This window comes from Sminthopsis crassicaudata, chromosome X, assembly GCF_048593235.1.
Source record: "Sminthopsis crassicaudata isolate SCR6 chromosome X, ASM4859323v1, whole genome shotgun sequence".
In the NCBI taxonomy this organism is placed as follows: Eukaryota; Metazoa; Chordata; class Mammalia; order Dasyuromorphia; family Dasyuridae; genus Sminthopsis; species Sminthopsis crassicaudata.
In genome coordinates this window covers 13,631,017-13,649,892 of record NC_133623.1, presented here as the reverse complement: position 1 = coordinate 13,649,892, position 18,876 = coordinate 13,631,017, and the positions used below count along the sequence as shown (strand labels likewise).

Here is an 18,876-nt window from a genome sequence, read left to right as displayed (position 1 = left end):
GTTTTAGGCACAAGAAAGGGACTCAGAACTTTTGGCACAAATTTAAGTTCAGTGGAAAACTAAGATGAAATGGTATTGCTTAAAAAAAAAAAAAAAACTTTAAGAGAAGCTGTGGCACTTTTGTGTGTATAATTTGCAAATGGCTATAGTAAGACATAATGATATGTGTCCAGTTAAATGCTTTACAGAGGAAACAGGGAGTCCAAATAGAAAGCAGTTCAGACCACTCTGGAGGAGTCTCAGCAGGGATGCACCTAACATTGACTATTCAGACACCTTGAATTTTTTTGAGGAAAAGTAATTGTAGTACTAATGATACGGTTACTTAGTAGGTTACTATAACTTCATGCCTGAGAAAAAGTAATTGAAGTGTTCTCTCAATCATTTGGGGATGCTTTTGACTATCTCCACTGGAGCTCCTGCTTTGAGATAAAAGGAGGCACCCTAGGAACAGAAGCATTGTCACTTTGGCTTTATTTGTAATATATATATATCAGCAGTGAATCTTGGACTCCAAGACCACAGCTTTTAATAACAAGTATGGATCTCATGATTAGAAGTGGCTCTTGCTTATGTGATGAAAATGAAAATAAAAATATGAAATATTCATTGAGAGGTTTGATTTTTTAATATTGAGATTAATTTTTATTAAATCTGTTATTTTAGCTATCTTCTTGGGTTCTTACCGCATGTCTTACGAAGATATAAAAAACATCATTTTGGAGGTGAATGAAGACATGTTGAGTGAATCCTTAATTCATGTAAGTCAAATTGGTTCATAATGTTTACTTCATTGTGCAGAAGATTTTTCTAGGTTATTGTTTCCTTATTGAGGGAAATGGTTTAGATGTCCAATGTTGTATATTCAGTTTATACTAAATCAGGAGTATTGAGGAGCATTTGTAATAATTATGCACATGGAGTTGTATTTTTTATTTCTGGAACAAATAATTATCAAGAGCTTGTGCACAGGTGGAAGGAAACCTTTGCTATGACCTATTCTTTTCTCCCATCTCCCCCTTCCCTTCCTGATTTGTTCATTTGGACATAGCATGATATCATGCTGTTATTTTGTGAAAGTTACCACTTTAGTGTGAACCTGAAAGTCTCTTGGGGTCCCTTGCACTGTGCTTCTGTACTTCAAGCACCATGACACTCCCGCTTCATTGGGTGGGAATATGCAATTGCATCATGACTTATTAGATCTCTGGACATGAGACATACCAAACAAGTTTTTAATGAGCTTGTACAGTGTTTCTCTTATTCCCATTAAGATACATATACACAAGTACACTTAGAGATATTCTTTTGTGGGTTAAATATAGCAGAAAAACGATCCCTGACATCTCTGTGCCTACAAGCAGTCATTATGTATATCACTTGGATTCTAGCAATTTCATACTGCATCATTTTAAATACTTGACTTTGAGCTCTTCTTGCAGTGGTATTCAGACTCCTTCCTTTTGGGCTCTCTTCCTTTTCCCTTTTGCTGCATCCTTTGGTTCTTCTCTGTTCCAGACTTTGGACACGCATTGCACTTGATTCTATTTAGACTAAATCTAATTAAAACTTGTTTGTCCTTTCAATTGGCCTCTGGCTGAATGTGCCACCGGGAAAGTCAGAATCTTCCTTAACTTGGTTCTTAGTGTTTCTTGCATAGTGTCACAATGGTGAAAAGAGTGCCTTTGCTTAATCCCTCTTAGTACAATAGCTGTTTCTTTGCTAGGAAGGAAGTGGGCCAGAATGAAGTGGTCCTAAAATAAGAAACATACTGGAAACAGAGTGATAATAATACACAATTTTGTCCCTTACATAAATTAGACTATGATGAGTTCTAAATGATTGTTATTAAAAATAAGGTCTATAGAAGTTCACACAGGGAAGATATCTTCATGGTTTACTTTGACCAGTGAAGTCTTAGGATACAGTACAGCTAACTCTGATTAGACACCCACTCTGTACAAAGCACTATGTATGCTAAACCCTGCAGGGGCTGCCATATTGAGCAATGCTGTGGTTCGTGCTGTTAAGAAGATAACAAAATGCCTCTTGTAATTCACGGTAACATTTGATAAACTCTGGTTCAAAGTACCATGTAATAAGTACATTAGAAACATATAAAGGAAGGTACTTCATGAAGAAAAAGCTTTGTGGAAGAAATTGCATTTAGGGTGAATTTTCAGGAGGCATAGGAATTAATTCGATGAAGTAGAAGAGGTGGGTCAACCTATGCATAAAGGAAAAACCTGAGCAAAGGTATGGAGGTAGAGGGTGCAGCATGGATTTGGATTCAGAGATTGGGTTGAGGGTCATAATAGGAAGATAAGACTGCAGAGTGAAGTTGTTACCAATTTTTTTTTCTTTACATGGGAGAATTCAGCAGAATGTTGGGTTTTTTTATTTATTTTTATTTTAAAAAAAAAATTTTTATGGGAGAGTAACTACCAAGTAGATTAGAAATAGAAGTTCAAAGTAGCTTCAAGAGTTCTTGAATGCCATCCTCAGGATTTTTGACAATCTGAAGATATTTGGAAAATCCTAAAGATGTTTTTAACAGGAAAACAATACAATCAGATGGTGTTACAGAAAGATGGTCTTCTGGTGTCATATAGAATTGATTAGAAGGGAGATTTGAGAGCCAAGAGATTAAGAGTTGGGCCCACACTGAAACCATCAAGGTAGGACTAACAAAAGTGGCAGGTGGAAGAAGCTTTACAGTGGAGGAAGTGACAGATGTGTTTTTTGATTGCTGGGGAATAGGAAAAGGTATGATTCTGAGTCAAAAGTAGATTAAAAATAATTCTGAAATTTCAGAACTGGGTAACAGTAAGACATGTGGAAGCCACATCATAGAGAGTGGATATTTTTTGGAGTGGATCAGTAGAAGATAGAGGTTTTATACATATTGATTATAGACATGATGGAGTGACTTTATAAGCAGAAATCTGGGACAGGCAAAGAGGAGTCATCCTTGGAGAAATTTTGAAGTCTTGGCATCAGAGACTTCGTGCTAGAAGGGAACCTAACCTTATTGATTTTTGTAGGGGAAAACTGTGCCTGAAGCCATTAAGTCACTCATCCTTGTTCACACAGATAGTAGCAGAGCCAAGATTCAAACTGAGATCCTTTTCCTCCCAATTCACACAACAATAGAGATGATAGTTGACACTATGAGAATGGATTTTTTTAAAAGAGGGCACAGAGAATAACTTTGAGAATACCTACATTTTAGCTTCAGAAATTCAAAGAAGAAATAGTGGATTGGTCAGAAGGGCAGAAGAACTAAGTCACTCTACCATAGTGAACGAATAGACTTTCTAGACGAGAGAGTGGCTAGGTGGATAGAACATCATAAAGTCAAGAGAAATCATTCTCTTTTGGCACTTAACTTGTTGGGATTTGGGCAGCTCTGTTAATATAGTACATGCCTTCTGACTCTTTATTTGGTACATCCCAGGCTTGTGGATTCCTTTAGTGAAACTTCCATTTATTCTAAAACCTTTGACTACTAATTTAGAAATTGTGTTCTAGGGTGAGCTGCACCCCTGCTGGACCTGTATGTGTTGTTTGTTTTCTCTCCATTCTCCGCTCACATTTTCTTTCCTTCTCTTCTTTGCATTGCTCCAAATGAACTGCCGTCTTTATTCTCCTGAGTGCTCATTTTGTGCCTTAGCAGAAGAGAAATAAAGCCCCTGGGTTCTCCTTTCATCTCTGGACCTAGAGAAACGTCTCCATGGAGGATATCTTGCCACTGCTCCTTATCAATAGTCTGGTCTCCTTCCCCTCTCATTTGTAGATGATATATGTTTGTGTGGGATATTGTACTTCGCTAGAGCCTTCTGGCTGTATGGCACAGCCGCATCAAAGCAGCACCTCTTTTCTTGCCACATGAATCTTTTCCGGGTGTGGTGTCACATGACATCAAATCACATCATCTTTTAAATCTGCTGTTCAGCAGAGGCAACACAGACAAGAATACTTGACTTGGCCTGCAGGCCCACTATACCTATCATCAAATACAGGTGACTGTGTCTCTTCTACCTTAGAGATGAAAATAGTTTCTGCAAGTCCCCCAATTAACTCATTTTAGAGCATAATTATTCCTACAAACAGAATCACATTGTACTTCAATAATTGTTCTTACATTCATGGTTAATAGGCTCCCCCTTTCCCCCCATCTATCTTACTCTATTTAGTCAGTCAACATTTATGAATTACTTACTATGTCCAAGTATTGTGTTTAAGTTCTAGGGACACAAAGAAAGCCAAAAAGGAAGTCTTTGTCCTCAAGGAGCTAACAATTTAGTTGGGAAAGATAACACATAAAAAGAATTTAAAAGAGGGAAGAGAGGGAGCATGTTCCCTTGCATGAGGGTACAGTGATGTCCAGAGAAATGTTACTAGGTGGGAAATGATGAAATAACTCCCCTGGGCATCATCCTTAAATTGGGGATCCAGTCAGAGGGAGGGAGGGGGTCTAGGGACAGGGGCAGCTGAAGACTTTGGAGTTTTAAAGTTGATGTCAACTTGCTGGATGAAGGGATTCTGAAGAACATCAAACACTGAAATGTGTCTGTATTTATCTGTCTCTCATGCAGTTTGGTGCATCCAAGGTCTATGACTTCCAAAGACACTGAGTATATCAGTTAAGTCTAGAGTTCCAGTAAGGTTGTAGAACTTCAGTGCATTTTTCTATTAATTAAGAACTTATATTAACCAAGTTCATTTTCATGGTTCTTTAGGGGAAAGTGAAATATTGGCAATAACAGTAACAATAATTAAATATTTTTTACAGTTCATCTTCATTGTGAAATGTATAATTAATTACTTTTAATGAGATGATAAAAATATGAAAAGCATTTTTTTCAAACTACTTTGGGCATTTTCATTCTCTTGCTTCCACACTTCTTAATTCATTGGTCTTTTGTAGCTCCTGTTGGCTTCCTTCCTAGTAATTCTCTTTGACCCAGCTATATTTTTTCATTTCTTTGGGTCCTTTGACATATCTGTCTAATTTAATGGCTGCTTTTTTCCATGTATTTTTTTTCTTTATATTTCTAACTCTTCATATGTCTTTCACATTCATGTGATACAACTACCACCTTTGTCTGGTTATATTCATATTTTGAGATATCAGTTCTGGTCATACTTGTCCTCAAAAAGATCTTTGATACAATTTCATAAGTGTAAGTCATCCCTTATAATCTGCTATGGGCTAATTAGTCCCACTATGCATTTTTCCATTGCCTTAAAAAGCTGTTTGTACTCAGTAGTGATCACAGTAGCTCTCGCGTCTTAATCCAGTTGCCTCCTCAGGCAGCAAACTTCTTCCCATTGTTACAATTTTGTTCTTAACTTTATATCTGTACTTATGCCGTGGTAGTGGTGGTGATGGAAAAACAGGTTATACATCTTTCTTCTAGTATGTCTTTCAGTCTCATTGTGTTTTAACTTTGCCCATTGTTTTATTTTCCCTTTCTATACCTATAGGATCTTGACTACTAAATTTTAAGCAAAACGAAGTCAAGGAACATGTCTTATTGGTGGCTCTGTTGTATGCCTTGCCCTCAGTAAATGTTTAATAGATTTAGGTTGGATATTGATGAAAAAGTTCTTCATTACTGACTGTTAAGAAGCTTTAGAAATATAACAGCATGATGTAGAGAAAAGAGCCCAGGATTGAATAGTGAAAGACCTTAGTTCTAGTCTTTGATCTATCCATATGACCTTGGGCAAGTAACTTTTCCTCTGTGGACTCGAGTAACAATCTGTAAAGAGGCTGCTTCCAAAGGCCTCAAGGGTCACTTTGAGCTTGAAATCCGTGACTCCTTGAAATAAAGCACTTTGTTCATCAACAACCAAGTGTCCCTTCTTAATTACATGTGACCTTGTCTTTTTTTTTTAAACCCATTGCTACCTTTTTTGGGGTGAGGAGTGGAGCTTTAGTGGATCCTTAGCTCTTAGCACAATGCTTAAAAATTAGGACACACATTAAATGGCTTGTTCACTAACTGACAATATTTTCCCTGAATATGAGTGATAAGTCATTAAATGACACAAAGCAAAGATTTTTCTTTTTTAATTAATAATTTTTTGAAAAAAAATTGAAAAATATAGAACCAGGCTGGGAGATAGGAGGATATTTATCAAGAAGAAGATATTGGTCACAACTCAGTGTATATACTAAGTCATAAGGAAGTATAAAGAGAAAAGAGCTGCCATTCATCACGTCAATATCTAAGAGTGATGCCTACTTAAGATGAGGCATGGTCCCTCTCATGTACACACAACCTCTGGTGTAGAAATCATATACAAGTAACTGTCAGTGCTACATGACCACTGTAGGATGGAAAGATAAAGAAACAGGGGCTTTGGTGGGGTAGTGGGGTTTGGAGAGAGGAAGAGTCTTACATGCAATAGCATTTCATATTGCTCTGAAAGGATTTCAGCAAGCAGAGATGTGGGGAGCAAGAAGGTTTTGGATGTTCTGGAAATAGGGAACTTGGCTACAGATTGAGGAGGCTTAGGTCATTTCTTCTCTCTTTATTTCAGTTATGGGATGTCATTCTTCTTGTTGTTACCCATAATTCCCATTTCGTAGTTGCTTTGCATTGAATTCTCCAATACTTCTACCTATACTGTTGAAACTCAGCAAGTTCATTCTAGTGGTAGAGATAGTGAGATAGACTTGGAAATCCTTTGTAACTTGTGGCTCTTTTGTTTTTGACTTGGATTAATAGGACTGTGAATATGAGTATAGGAACCAAGCTTATGGATGTCTCATTGATGGGTGGAGATAGGGGAGCAACCTTCTCTACATGTGGTGGGAAAGTCAGGTTGAAATTTCTTACGCTAAATCCATCTCTGGTCTATACTAGGTGGTAGAATTTTCTTTAAGTGGGCAAAAGACTACAGTATTCTCCTTCCCATTTAACTCTTAGAGTATATATTTTGTCCTAGCCTTGTTAGAGTTGTCTATCAAGCTAGAAACCTTTGTTAAGGCCAGGAGACAACATGGCTCAGTGGGGAAAGAGCTGGCTTTCTGGTCAGGAAACCCTCGGCAAGTCCCAAATTGCCAGTGCCCCAGGAATCTTTTTAAGACTTTATAAACTGAAGAGCTTTCTTCTCCTAGTTATGAGATGCCCTGGAAGGAAAGTGTTTCCTCTCCAGAGTTCCCTATACTCATGAAATCACATTTTGTATTTGGATTGTTTTTCAGTTCTGTCCAATTCCTTGTCACCCCATTTGGGGTTTTCTCAACAAAGATAATGGAGTAGTTTGCCATTTCCTTCTCCAGTTCATTTTGCGTGAGGAAACTGAGGCAAATGATGCATTGACTTCCTCATGTTCACACAACTAATAAGTATCTAAGTCCAGATTTCAAACCTGGAAGATCAGTCTTCTTGATCCAGACCCAGCAATCTATCCATCACACCATTTAGCTGCCCTGATGAAATCATAGGTCCAAGCTACAAAGTAAAATGAAGGACAGTACAATTATGAGATCCTCTTTTCCCTAGTTGTACTTAGGTACTTTTCACATAATGCTTTTTCCTTTTACATAAAGTTGGAAGGGAGCTGAGCAAAAACTCAATTCAAGTTAGATTTCACTTTTCATCACTGTTTCACTCATAATTTTCAAGCGACTAGAGAAAATGAAAATGCTTTAAAAAAAAACCTTTGATTTCAGAAATTTCAATGATAATATTTAAAAAGGTTATGAAGTACAATTTTTAATGTTTTATTTTCAGTAAGAATTATATGAACTCCTGAAAGCTAAATTTATAGGACATCTGATACTGGCATAAAGAAAATAAATTAATATGACTTGTTTATAGATCTGCTTGTTATCGTTTTCCTTACCATTGAAGTCACTCAGATTGAACTGCCAATTTTGAGAGGAAAACTAATAATAGCTCTTAAATTGCAAAAATCCAGTCATATATTGTATAAAGTACAGCCTATCACTATGAATTACAAAGGTGCATTGGTTGGGGTTGGGGTTTCTGTTACTTGTCTTTGAAGTTTTTTTTTTTTTTACTATTTCTAGTAACTTACTGTTAGTGAGTAGAGTAGTTTTTAATTTGTTTGTAAAGACCAAATTCATGCTTTGACAAGAAGCTTAGTGTTGCTGTCTTTGTTGTCAGATGAGCCTTCCTATTGGATCTGAGATTCTTGTACAAGATTTTGAGCCTACCTAATGCTTTTTAGTTATTTGACCCTGGGCGCAAGTCACTTAACCCAAGTTATTTTGAGAAGAAGGAGAAGGAGAAGGAACATATTCTTAAACAAGATTAGAAAATTCTATAAAAAGACCTCAGCATTGATGGTTGAGTTTGTATAGCTATTAGAAGCACTAAATCTCTTATAAAGAGATAGACTTGAAATTTCTATCTCAGAATAGAGAGTTAATTTTCAAAATCAAGAATATTGAGATGAACTTTGTGTATCATATCTCAGTGCCCAAAGATTAAAATTTGCTATATTACTCTCACCTACTTTCTTTACATCCCTCTCCTATTTCTTTCTCATGTATTAATATAACTTTTTTCCCCAAATTAAAAAAAAATTAAGAGGAATTGTGCAAAGATAGACATGTTCATCTAATCTTTGTCTTTGAAATGCAGATAACTTATATTATTTTGAATATTTGTTATAATAATTATTATGTATCTTCTTTTAGGATAAAATTGTACTCTTGAACCAAAAGTTTTAAAATATATTTGATGTATTCCCATCTCCTGAAAAAAAATAAAAGATGGAGTCTTTCTGGTGAGAGTTCTTAGACTGGATGATTTGTGCTAGATGTATAAGCCACAGCCTCTACCCTCATTTAACTTAATGTATAAAAGGGTAGAGAAATTCTGTGTGAATGTAAATAGTCAATGTAAAATAGGCCAAAATATTTCATTTGCACTGACTAGAAATGGCATAGGACCAGGTCCTGCTTAATTGCCAAGATAGTGAAATAATTTCTTTTTTTGGATGGTTAAAGAAAGCAAGGGAAGATTTGAGTTTGGAATTGGGTCCTGTTAAATTTGCATAGGAAAAGGTCAGGCTAACATTCCCAGTGGCTACTTTGGTCTTCTCCAAAGGATAGTCAGTCTAAGTATATTTGCAGGAGAGTGAATAAGATATTTGAGATAGAGTGAAGTGTTTGTAAAGGTGAAGACTTTTAGGACTGGCTGATGGGTGTGAGATTCTGAAGAACATTGAATGCACTGGTAAAGAATTTGGGTTTCATCTTGGGAGAAATGGAAAATTCTAAAAATGGACAACATTTAGATGCATATCATCACCAATCCTCACTCCACATATACACAAGATAACTTTAGCAGAGAAAGAATTTACAACTGAGTGGCTGGGGTTGGTACGGGAGATACAGCAAAAACATGGATTTGGGAAATGGAGCATTGTGTATGAAGAACAGCAAGGAACTTGGAGCTTTCAGATTGGTGGGCACATGGAGGAGAGCAATGTGGTAAAAGAGTGGAAAGTGATCAGTCACCAGAGACAAATACTACAGGTATGTCAGGAAGCATGAGGAGTTGAGAGGGGCAGTTGTTCCAGTAGATCTGCTTAAAAGGTGTCCTTGCCCCATTGGTTGTTTTTACTATTAAAAGCAGGCTCCTTGATTAGATGGCTTCCAGATCTTGCTTAACTTGTCTTTTTCAGTGATTAACCATATATTTTTAATCAATACTATATGCTCTTAATGATTATTGCTTTATAATATAGTTTAAGTGCTGATTTCCCTTTGTGCCTTTTTTTAAGAAAATATTTCCCTAGAATTCATAGGCCTTTTATAATTATTTTGCCAAATTTTATAACATAATCTTTTGGTAATTTGGCATAGTGTGAAGTGAACAATATTATTTACAAGTGTCATTGTTTTTATCATTTTGAAATGGTCCAACCACGAACAATAAATATCTGTCCAATTATTTAAACCATATTTTATTTCTGTGTAGAGTGTGGTGTTGTTTTATTTGTATATATTTTGAGTCTTGGAAGAGCATCTGACAGATATTTAATGCATTTAAAAATTATTATAAGTGGAATTTCTTCTTTCTTGTCAAGTTTGTTTTTAATAAATGGAAAGACTGATTATTTTTGTGGGTTTATTTTACATTCTGGCATTTGCTGGAAGTTATTCATTGTTTCTGCATAAAGAAAATTAATTATACTTAAGAAGGGAAGCCATCAAATGGGGGGGGAACATGTTTGTATCAAATTTTCATGAAAAGGGTTTGTTATCAAAGACTTATTCACAGTTGGCATATACGGGGTGTCTCAAAAGTCTCAATATATAGTTTTAAGGTTTAGTAGCTTAATTATGTTATTTAGACTCCATTTAAAATTCTTTTTTCCAATGCCACTCTCTGATTATAATTTTTATTGTGCTGTGGTCAATAAAACGTTATTTAATAGTTCTGGTTTTCCATGTATGTTTGTTTGAATAAAAACATGAAAGAGCAATAAATAGCATTGCTAAAGAACGTGTGTCCAACAATAAATCACAAAAACAATAGTTAATTTTCTCAAAATAACTAATGTAAGCCAACATACTAGAACACTTGGAATGCAACCAAAGCAGCAGTCTTTGGGGGGAAAGTTTATATCTCTAAACACTTTCATCAACAAAGCAGAGGAAGCACAAACCTCTGAACTGGGCTTATAACTAAAAAGCCAAATAAACATTAAAATAACTATATATATGTGTGTATATATATACCATTATTAAAAATGAAAGAGCACCAATTACTGAAATCTGAATAAAAAAAGAAAAAAAAAGATGTAATGAAAAAGTAATTGAAATCATTAGAAAGTACTTTGCCCATTTACATTCCAATAAAACTGATGATTTAAATGAAACGAGTGAATATTTTTTTAAAATATAGAAAGCTTAGATGAACAGAATAAGAAATGCAAGATTTTCATAAACAGATCTCTGCCATGAATGAATTTCCAAAAGAAGGACCACGACCATCACTTTGATTTTTGAATTAATTGTATTAATGTTCACTGAGTAGTCGATTTCAGAATTGCCAAAATAAGAACAGAAGACATTCTACGAGATTCTTTCTATGGACAAATTTAATTTTAGTAAATAAACCAGTTAGAATCAGTAAAAATTAAACTATAGGATCAGTAGAAAAATTGAAATAAAATATTAGCAAAGAAGCTACTGCAATATGTCTCAATAGGATATTCAGTTTGGTTTTATAACAAGAATGAAATGTTGGTTCGATATCAGGAAAATTATAAATATACTAGGTTATATCAATAAGAATGATTTTAAAAGTATATATATATATATATCGGTATCGGTAGGTACAAAAAAATCCCTCAAAATTAATTCAATATCCATCTGTCTTGGGGGGAAAAAGGCAGAAAAATAAATGGATACTATCAAATTGTATCTGTCTAAAGGGTTTGCATTGTATGTAATGGGGATAAATTGGTAGGCCTTTCTAGTGACATTAGGAGTAAATCAAAGAACTCTTTAATAACTATTGTTACTTAGTCCAGTACTGGAAATACTAGGTCAGATAACTAAAAGAAATTGTGGTAATAAGCTTAGGGAAAGGAGAAATAAAATTTTTTTAAACAACATAGAGTTTACTTACAGAATGTTAGAGGATTAGTTAAATATTGATTAAAACATTTCTGAAAAGCTGCAGAAAATAAAATAAATGGGATGGGAATAAACATTTATGTACTATCTACTATGTGCCATGTACTCTTCTCAGTGCCTTACAAATGGTATGCCACTTGATCCTCACAGCAACCCTGAGAAAGGTGGCATTATTATCTCCTTTATAGTTGAGAAGAGTGAGACAAGTAGAAGTTAAGGGACTTTCCCTCTGTCATAGAGCTAATAGATATGAGGTCAGATTTGAATTTGGATCTTCTTGGAGCTCTACTAAACCATCAAAGTACCTCACAATTCTCATAAAATGTAAACATTTTTCTGTATTATTAATGAAACTCGAGAGAGAGAGAGAAGAAAAATTTCTTTTTAAAATTACCACAAAATGCATTAAATATTTGATTGTCTATGTACAAAGATAGCCAAGAACTTTGATTGTAGTTGATCAGAAAACACTTTTATATATATATATATATATATATATATATGTGTGTATATATATATATATATATATATACAAATCTAAATAATTGAAGTCATATTTTGTTTAGTTTTTCTTTTTTAAAATTTAATATTTTGTTGATATTTATTAATATTGATTGGGCTCTATCTCACCTGGTGAGAAGGACCTTGGCTGCCAAAGTTCTAAGTTGTGTTGGGATAGAAAAATGTTTTTGTCCCGTTCTTTTATGGATTTTGCCACTTCAGCATTTGTTTTAGGGCATTATTTAAAAGTCTTTGGAGGAGTTTTATTACATCTCAGTCAAGTCCCTGCCTTTTATCTACCATCTTGGTTCTGCCCTCTTTCTAATTAGACATATTTACTTGTTCATTGGTAGTTTGAGCCAATGTGATGGAAATAATCACAAAATGATTTATATATTAAGTTCCATAGCACTTAAAGTATCAAATGATTATTATGTAATGATTAAAAAATAATAAAATTTATCTGAAAGGACCAAAAGTTCACAAATTCATGAAATCATGAAAAAAAGTAGAAGGAAGGGCAGTAGGTACCAAATATTCATCTCAGTAATTAACTAGGTTCATAGTGTAGACATTAAACTTTCTCCCACTCATCCCACATATGTAATTTGTCACCACATCTTCCTATTAGTACCTTCTCAACATCTGTCATTGTCTTCCACTGGCAGAGATTGTGATGAGCCTGTTTTTCACCCATAGCAGCTCTTGCTTGTACTGTTGCAGTAGGCATCTAGTTGATCTTTGTGTGTTAACTTTCTCCTCCCTCTAATCCATCCTCCACTCAGCTGATAGGCTTTTTTGGAAGCCAGGTATCTGAGTATGTTCCTGTCATGTTCAGTGAGCTCCTGGAGCAGATTATTATCCCCTGGAAGAAATATTGAGAAGTTTGTTTGGCATTTAAAGGCCTTTGTAGCCTTCCCTCTTCCTACTTCTTATACTTTATTCACACACACACACACACACACACTTCCATCTCTAGGGTTTTTAAATACAATATTTTCTTTCCTGTCACCTATCTTTATATTGGGTTTCTCACATGCCAGGAACGTTGTGTTCCTCATGGTCACCTTTGTGTTTCTAAGCCTTAGTTATTCTTCCAATTTTTTTTCCTGAGCCTTCCACCAACTTCCCTGGTGCCCAGTGGCTGCCCTCGTGAAATTACCTTCCTCCTATTCTGAAGCCTCCTTTGCTCCCAATTATTTACTTGTTACCTCCTTTATTAGAGAGGATGATCCTTGAGAGCAGGAAATGTTTTGGCATTTCCTTGTTTCCCCAGTGCTTATCACATAGTAAGTGCTTACTGAGTGCTTGCTGATGTCTGATTGCCCAACTGACTGACAGCAAGATATTATGGTGAATCCCTTAGTGAACAAATTCCTGAATTCTAATAATTGCTTTTCCCTCCCTCCTTATCATCAAGCTCATTACTGATCCGTCTATATACAGCCTTGACATTATAGTTAGTTTTGTTTAATTTGTTTGTTCCTTCCTTTCTTCCTTTTCTTTTTTATCTTTTTCCTGCCCAATTTTTTTTTTTTCATTTCTGTTTGTCCTCACCTTTCAGAAATACTGTATGTTTAATTATAAAGTGCTTAGCAAAATGTCTTATACATCGTAAGCACTAAATAAATGTTAGGTGCTGCTGCTGTTGTTTGGAAAAAAAAATTATAGTTTTTGAATGATTAACATGCTAGATTGAAGATGGTGAGACATGTATGAAATAACAATTGTATTTACTGACTCTCTCTTGACTCACCATCTTGTGCATGTTGGGTAATAAGCAATTTATATTTTTATAGTGTTCATCAAACATTATTGAAAATCTATTCTGCTTTTTGCCATTTCATTGTTTCAGATTTAATATTGGTGGGCTCTTCTGGATGAATGTATATTAGAATAAATATTTGCATGTATTTCTAGTTTGGAAAACAAATCAATTTTTAAGAAATAAAGCAAGGGCTATTACTGATATTATGTCTCTTTGAAACCTGATACCCCAGGATAGATATACTGTTATCTGTTAGAATATTGTCTCTGGGGAATTATTTCAAATAAAATGAGCTTTTAAGATTTGATATTTCATTTTTTCTCTTTGTTCAGCTAGTTAACTTTTCTTGAATTCATTCATTTTACTCATTTAAATTGTGCACCTATGAATACTAAAGCTGACCATTTCACTTCAAAACTATCTCTTTCCTTCAAACTTGATCATTTTCTTAAGAACTATGGATAATTTTGAGACGTATCAGAGGAAAGCTCCCAAAATGTTAACTGGACACATATTGTCTCTGTATAGGCTCAAAGAAGATTTTTTTTTTAGCCTGTAGTGGTGGACTTTCAAATATGACTTTATGGTGGCCAAAAGAATGGTGTTAATTTGGGAATTATATGATCTTCCTTGATGGGAAACCTTGCTGGGGAAACTTTCTCCATTTTCATAATGATAATACAAAGAATGTTGGGGAGTTGCCAGGGATACCAGGAACTTACCTGTACACAGGATTTGCCTGTGGTCACCTGGCTATTATGTGTTGAGGCAGGAGAAAAGCTTTGGACATCTTGAATTAGGTCAACCCTCTGCTTACCATTACTACATTGTCTCATATATAGTCAGCAAGCATTTACAAAGTAACTACCATAAGCTAGATAATTTTCTCTGTTTTAGAAAGACAAAACCAAAATTGAAACAGTTTCTTGTGAAGTCCCAGGCTAGCTTCCTGGAGGCCTCAGAATCAGCCACAATCAGGATGAACAAAAGTCCTTGGTAACTTTAGGGGCAGAAGTAAAGGAGAATCTACAAGACTGCCTGGAGCTTTGCCAAGGATCCTTCCTTGACTCTAGAGTTCAGAGTGTCCATGAATCTCCACACTTTTCTCCTCCTCCTCCTGAGGCAAAGTGAAGATTTCTCACCTCTCTCACTCCACCCCCTAATTCTTCCCTACAATTCTCTTAATCCCAAGCATTGAGCTAGCATTAACTGTGAGAAGAGAAATTCCAACCATGCTAATAGAGCTATTGTCCACTAGTTATTAGCCTTAAGTGCTTGGTTGTCTGATTCTAATGCACTTATTCAGAGTTTCAGCCCTTTACATTTTCTGACCTCAAAGAGCTTACATTTTAAGGGGGGCAAAATATTGTGTAAGTTTGTAAGAATTTATAGGAAATATACCAAATAAATGCAAGGTATATGCACAGAAGGCACTAAATCCTAGATGGAAAACCATTGTAGTCTTCATTTAGCAGGTCCTGTTTGAGCCAATCCTAGAGATAAAGCAGAGATTCTAAAAAGTGGAAGTGAAGCTTAAGTATTTTCCAGGTGTGAAGGATAGCCAACAGGAAGACAAAGAGATGGAAGATGGATCATAGGAGGAGCAGCAAGAAGGCTAATCTGACTTGACCCTAGATCATTGGAAGAAGAATATTGTTAAGTCAGCACTTTTCTTTCTGTCCCCAAGGTTTAGCACTGGGCTTAGCATATATAATAGTGCCAAATAATTGCATATTGATTCTTTGACTTAATTTTTCTGAGTCTCACTTTTCTCATCTGTAAAATGAGGGAGTTGAACTAGATGGCCTTCAACAATTGAGATCACTTCCATTTCTGAGTTTCTGATTTTCCTTGCATTATGTTGTGCAATTATGGAACAGAGACAGTTTCTAGTGTTGGCGTGATGATAGCCAACTTAGGCAATGTAAGTAGGGGCGCTTGTGAGCATCTCAGAACATGGCCATATTTTCTGTCCAGTGTTTCAGGAGGATACTTTCTTTATTTTTGCACATTTTCCATTTGAAGTGATTTGAATTTCAATCTAGCTATCCATGGCTCTGAAAAGGAGTTCCTCTCTAGTGAAGGAGGATGTTTTCCCAGTTATCTTTCTGTGCCCTTACTGGAGTAGTTCTATTGTGACAGCACACCTTGTTTCTGTTTTTTGACCTTGTGTCACAGGCAGAATTATGTCACTGTCAACTTGGGCTCCCTATACCCCACCTCATTTCCTTCTTAAAGAAATACAAGAAATTGTGAAACATCAAATGACTGTCCACTTCTCTTAGTGGCATTTGTCTTTCTACTTTGTATGGAAATAAAAATTTTAATTAATGAGCCATTGAAACAGAATCTATTTTCACAAAAAAGGCAGTGTACCAGTAGTGCCATTTGTACTGTTCTTTGTAAGGACTCTCCAATTGCAGATACTAACATGAATGGACCACATGCTTTCTGGTCATCAAAAGAGTGTGAATGTTGTTTAGGAGGATTTTGAATTTCAATACCATTATGTAAAGCCTTGATGATTTGTGATTCTCTTTAAGCACAAATTGGGACAGAAACAGAATAAAAGATGGTTGGCATCAAAAGCGTATTTTTTGATAAATATCTTTTGACTTAATTATAAATCATAGAAATTAATTTAGAAATGATAGATTCCTTCTGTAAATAAGATCATGACATTTGTGGGAGTTGTTTTATATGCATAATGTATTCAGTTACTTTTCTTTTTAATTACAGGAGTTGTAAACCTGTATTAATATAGAATGCAGAATTAGAAAGCTTTGAGGAATTTAATTGAACTTAAATTAGAAAATGCTTAAGTCCCATGTGTTGTTGTCTGGACTAGAAAATGGATGACAAGGTTTGAACTTAAGAGACTGGAGAATGGGCACGGCTTAGTGACTGATTGGATGCCAGGGATGGAAGAGGTAGAGAAATAAAAAATAACTTTGAGATTAGAAATCTAGAAAATACTAAATAGTAACTTTTCTATAGAACTTTAAAGTTTGCTAAGTTTTTTCGTGCTATTACTCCTATGAAGGAAGTAACATTAACAACATGAAGCTCATTGAGTCTGCATAATTTGCCTAAGGTCCTACAGCTAGTAACTTGGACCCAGGATTTGGCTGCAGTCTTTCTTAATTCTGCATCTAGGCCTGTTTCCAGTCTGTCAGTTTCTAATTGGGAAAATGAGTGTGATACTGATCCCCCTTCCAAAAAAGGGAAATTGAGAAAAAAACTATCTGAAGAAAATATATGCCTTATTTTTTTTGTTTTGTTTTTTTTGTTTTTTTATTTTTAAAGAGTGCTGGGATATCAAAGTGGAAAATTCCCTACAGGTAGCTAGTGACTTTGGAATTGGTCCATTGGTCAGGGAAAGAGAGATTTAAGGGAAGGAAGGTACAGAAACTTCCCCCTGGGAGTAGAACAACCTGATGCACACTGTATCTTGTTATACACTATTCTTACAAATGACACTGTTGGACAGAGCAATTGGTTCCAGAGGCATCAAGCTGAAGAGTTGCATGATGAGGGGTACCTGGTTAGAAGGGCAGGTGATTCAGTGGAGACACATGGAGAGAGCACAAGAATAGAAGCCTAGAAAGCCAGATTAGCCCCAGGGTATACAAACAAAGGGGGAAGATAGGTACAAGGTGGCAGGTTGGGTATTAATCCCTAGGGCTAAACTCTCACTAATGTGAGATAGTCAAGTTTGCAACATCATGCTAGGCTTTGGTAATATTCCTTCACATTGTATTGGGAGGGCTTTTTAGTTGGGCCAGCATTATGCAAGATATGTTGCTAAAACAGAAGATTGTCCCTAATAATTGTTTTTATTATTTTTGGAGACTGAGTGTCTGTATCTTTCTCAAGCCAGAATTACAAGTACCCATTCGTGATCCCCATCTTTTACTAATAAGAACAGGAATTTTGAGCTTTTCTCATTTCTGATCTTCTGAACCACTTTTGACATTTCTGACATTTTTGAACTACTTCTCCCTTCCTTATGGGGAATGTTCTGCAGGCCCACCATATTGGTTCTGGTCTTAATTGGTAACTTGTCTTTAGCTCTACGGTGCCACTAAAGTCCTTAGTTCAAGCAATCACTGCCTTAGCCTGCCCCAGCAGCAGGAATTACTGATGACTGTCAATAAACATAACTGCTCTCTTCAGTACCATATGAATTTCCTCCACCAATGGACAGTGGAATACTAGGCTTTAGGAGTTTCCAGAACCATAAGGGTTCATATCCCAGCTCATAACCCAGGGGTCACTGTTTTGAGCATGAATCTGTCCAAAGTTAGAACGTTTCTTAGGCAGTACACCTAGTCTATTGATGGCCAGTGTGCCACCTTTTCTGTGACGTTTGGCCATAGGCACTGGGAGGTTGAATGCCTTGCATAAGACTCTGCATAGGGTCACAGAATTTGTATGTTAAAAATAGCATTCTAGATCAAGTCTTTCAGGCCTGCTCCTTAATCCTCCCCTCATTCTTAAAGCTAAAGACAGTGATGTCGTGCTCTTACAGCAAACAAATGGTGGCTTTGTGGAACACACATCTGTCTTATGCATTAGAGGTATTATTCTACTTTAGAACTTGTTTAATTATAAAGATAACTGACTGTCCTCACAAAGCCTATAGAAAGAGATTGGGGGGAGCTTGGTGTACCCTCAAATATAGTAGGTACTTTCTTGCTACTGTCTTTGACTTCATGTTGCTTTGCCTTTAGGAAATGTTCTTTTGGTTATCAAAATTGTATTTGTTCTTCAAAGTATAGAGTAAATGTTATTTCTTCCATGATATTTTTTCTCATCCCTCTGAGCTAGAACTATCTCCTTCCTTTGTGCTCCTGCAGACTTTTCCTCCTTTTAAGTAGGTTTTCTCATTTATACTATTTCATTTAGCAATCTGACCAGCTTCTATGGTTTCATTGATCAGTTCTATGCAGATGATTGTCACATATCC

The 18,876-nt window shown here is 35.7% G+C and overlaps 1 protein-coding gene across 5 annotated transcripts in view; it reads left to right on the top strand.

Annotated features, from left to right (window-relative positions):
* Positions 1-18,876, top strand: part of DIAPH2 (diaphanous related formin 2) — an 865,016-nt gene that overhangs the window by 354,674 nt on the left and 491,466 nt on the right. For all 5 annotated transcript variants that reach the window (XM_074277738.1, XM_074277737.1, XM_074277736.1 and 2 more), the window contains one exon: positions 667-761. In XM_074277738.1, the coding sequence (XP_074133839.1) occupies positions 667-761 (95 nt within the window). The remainder of the gene's footprint in view (positions 1-666; positions 762-18,876) is intronic.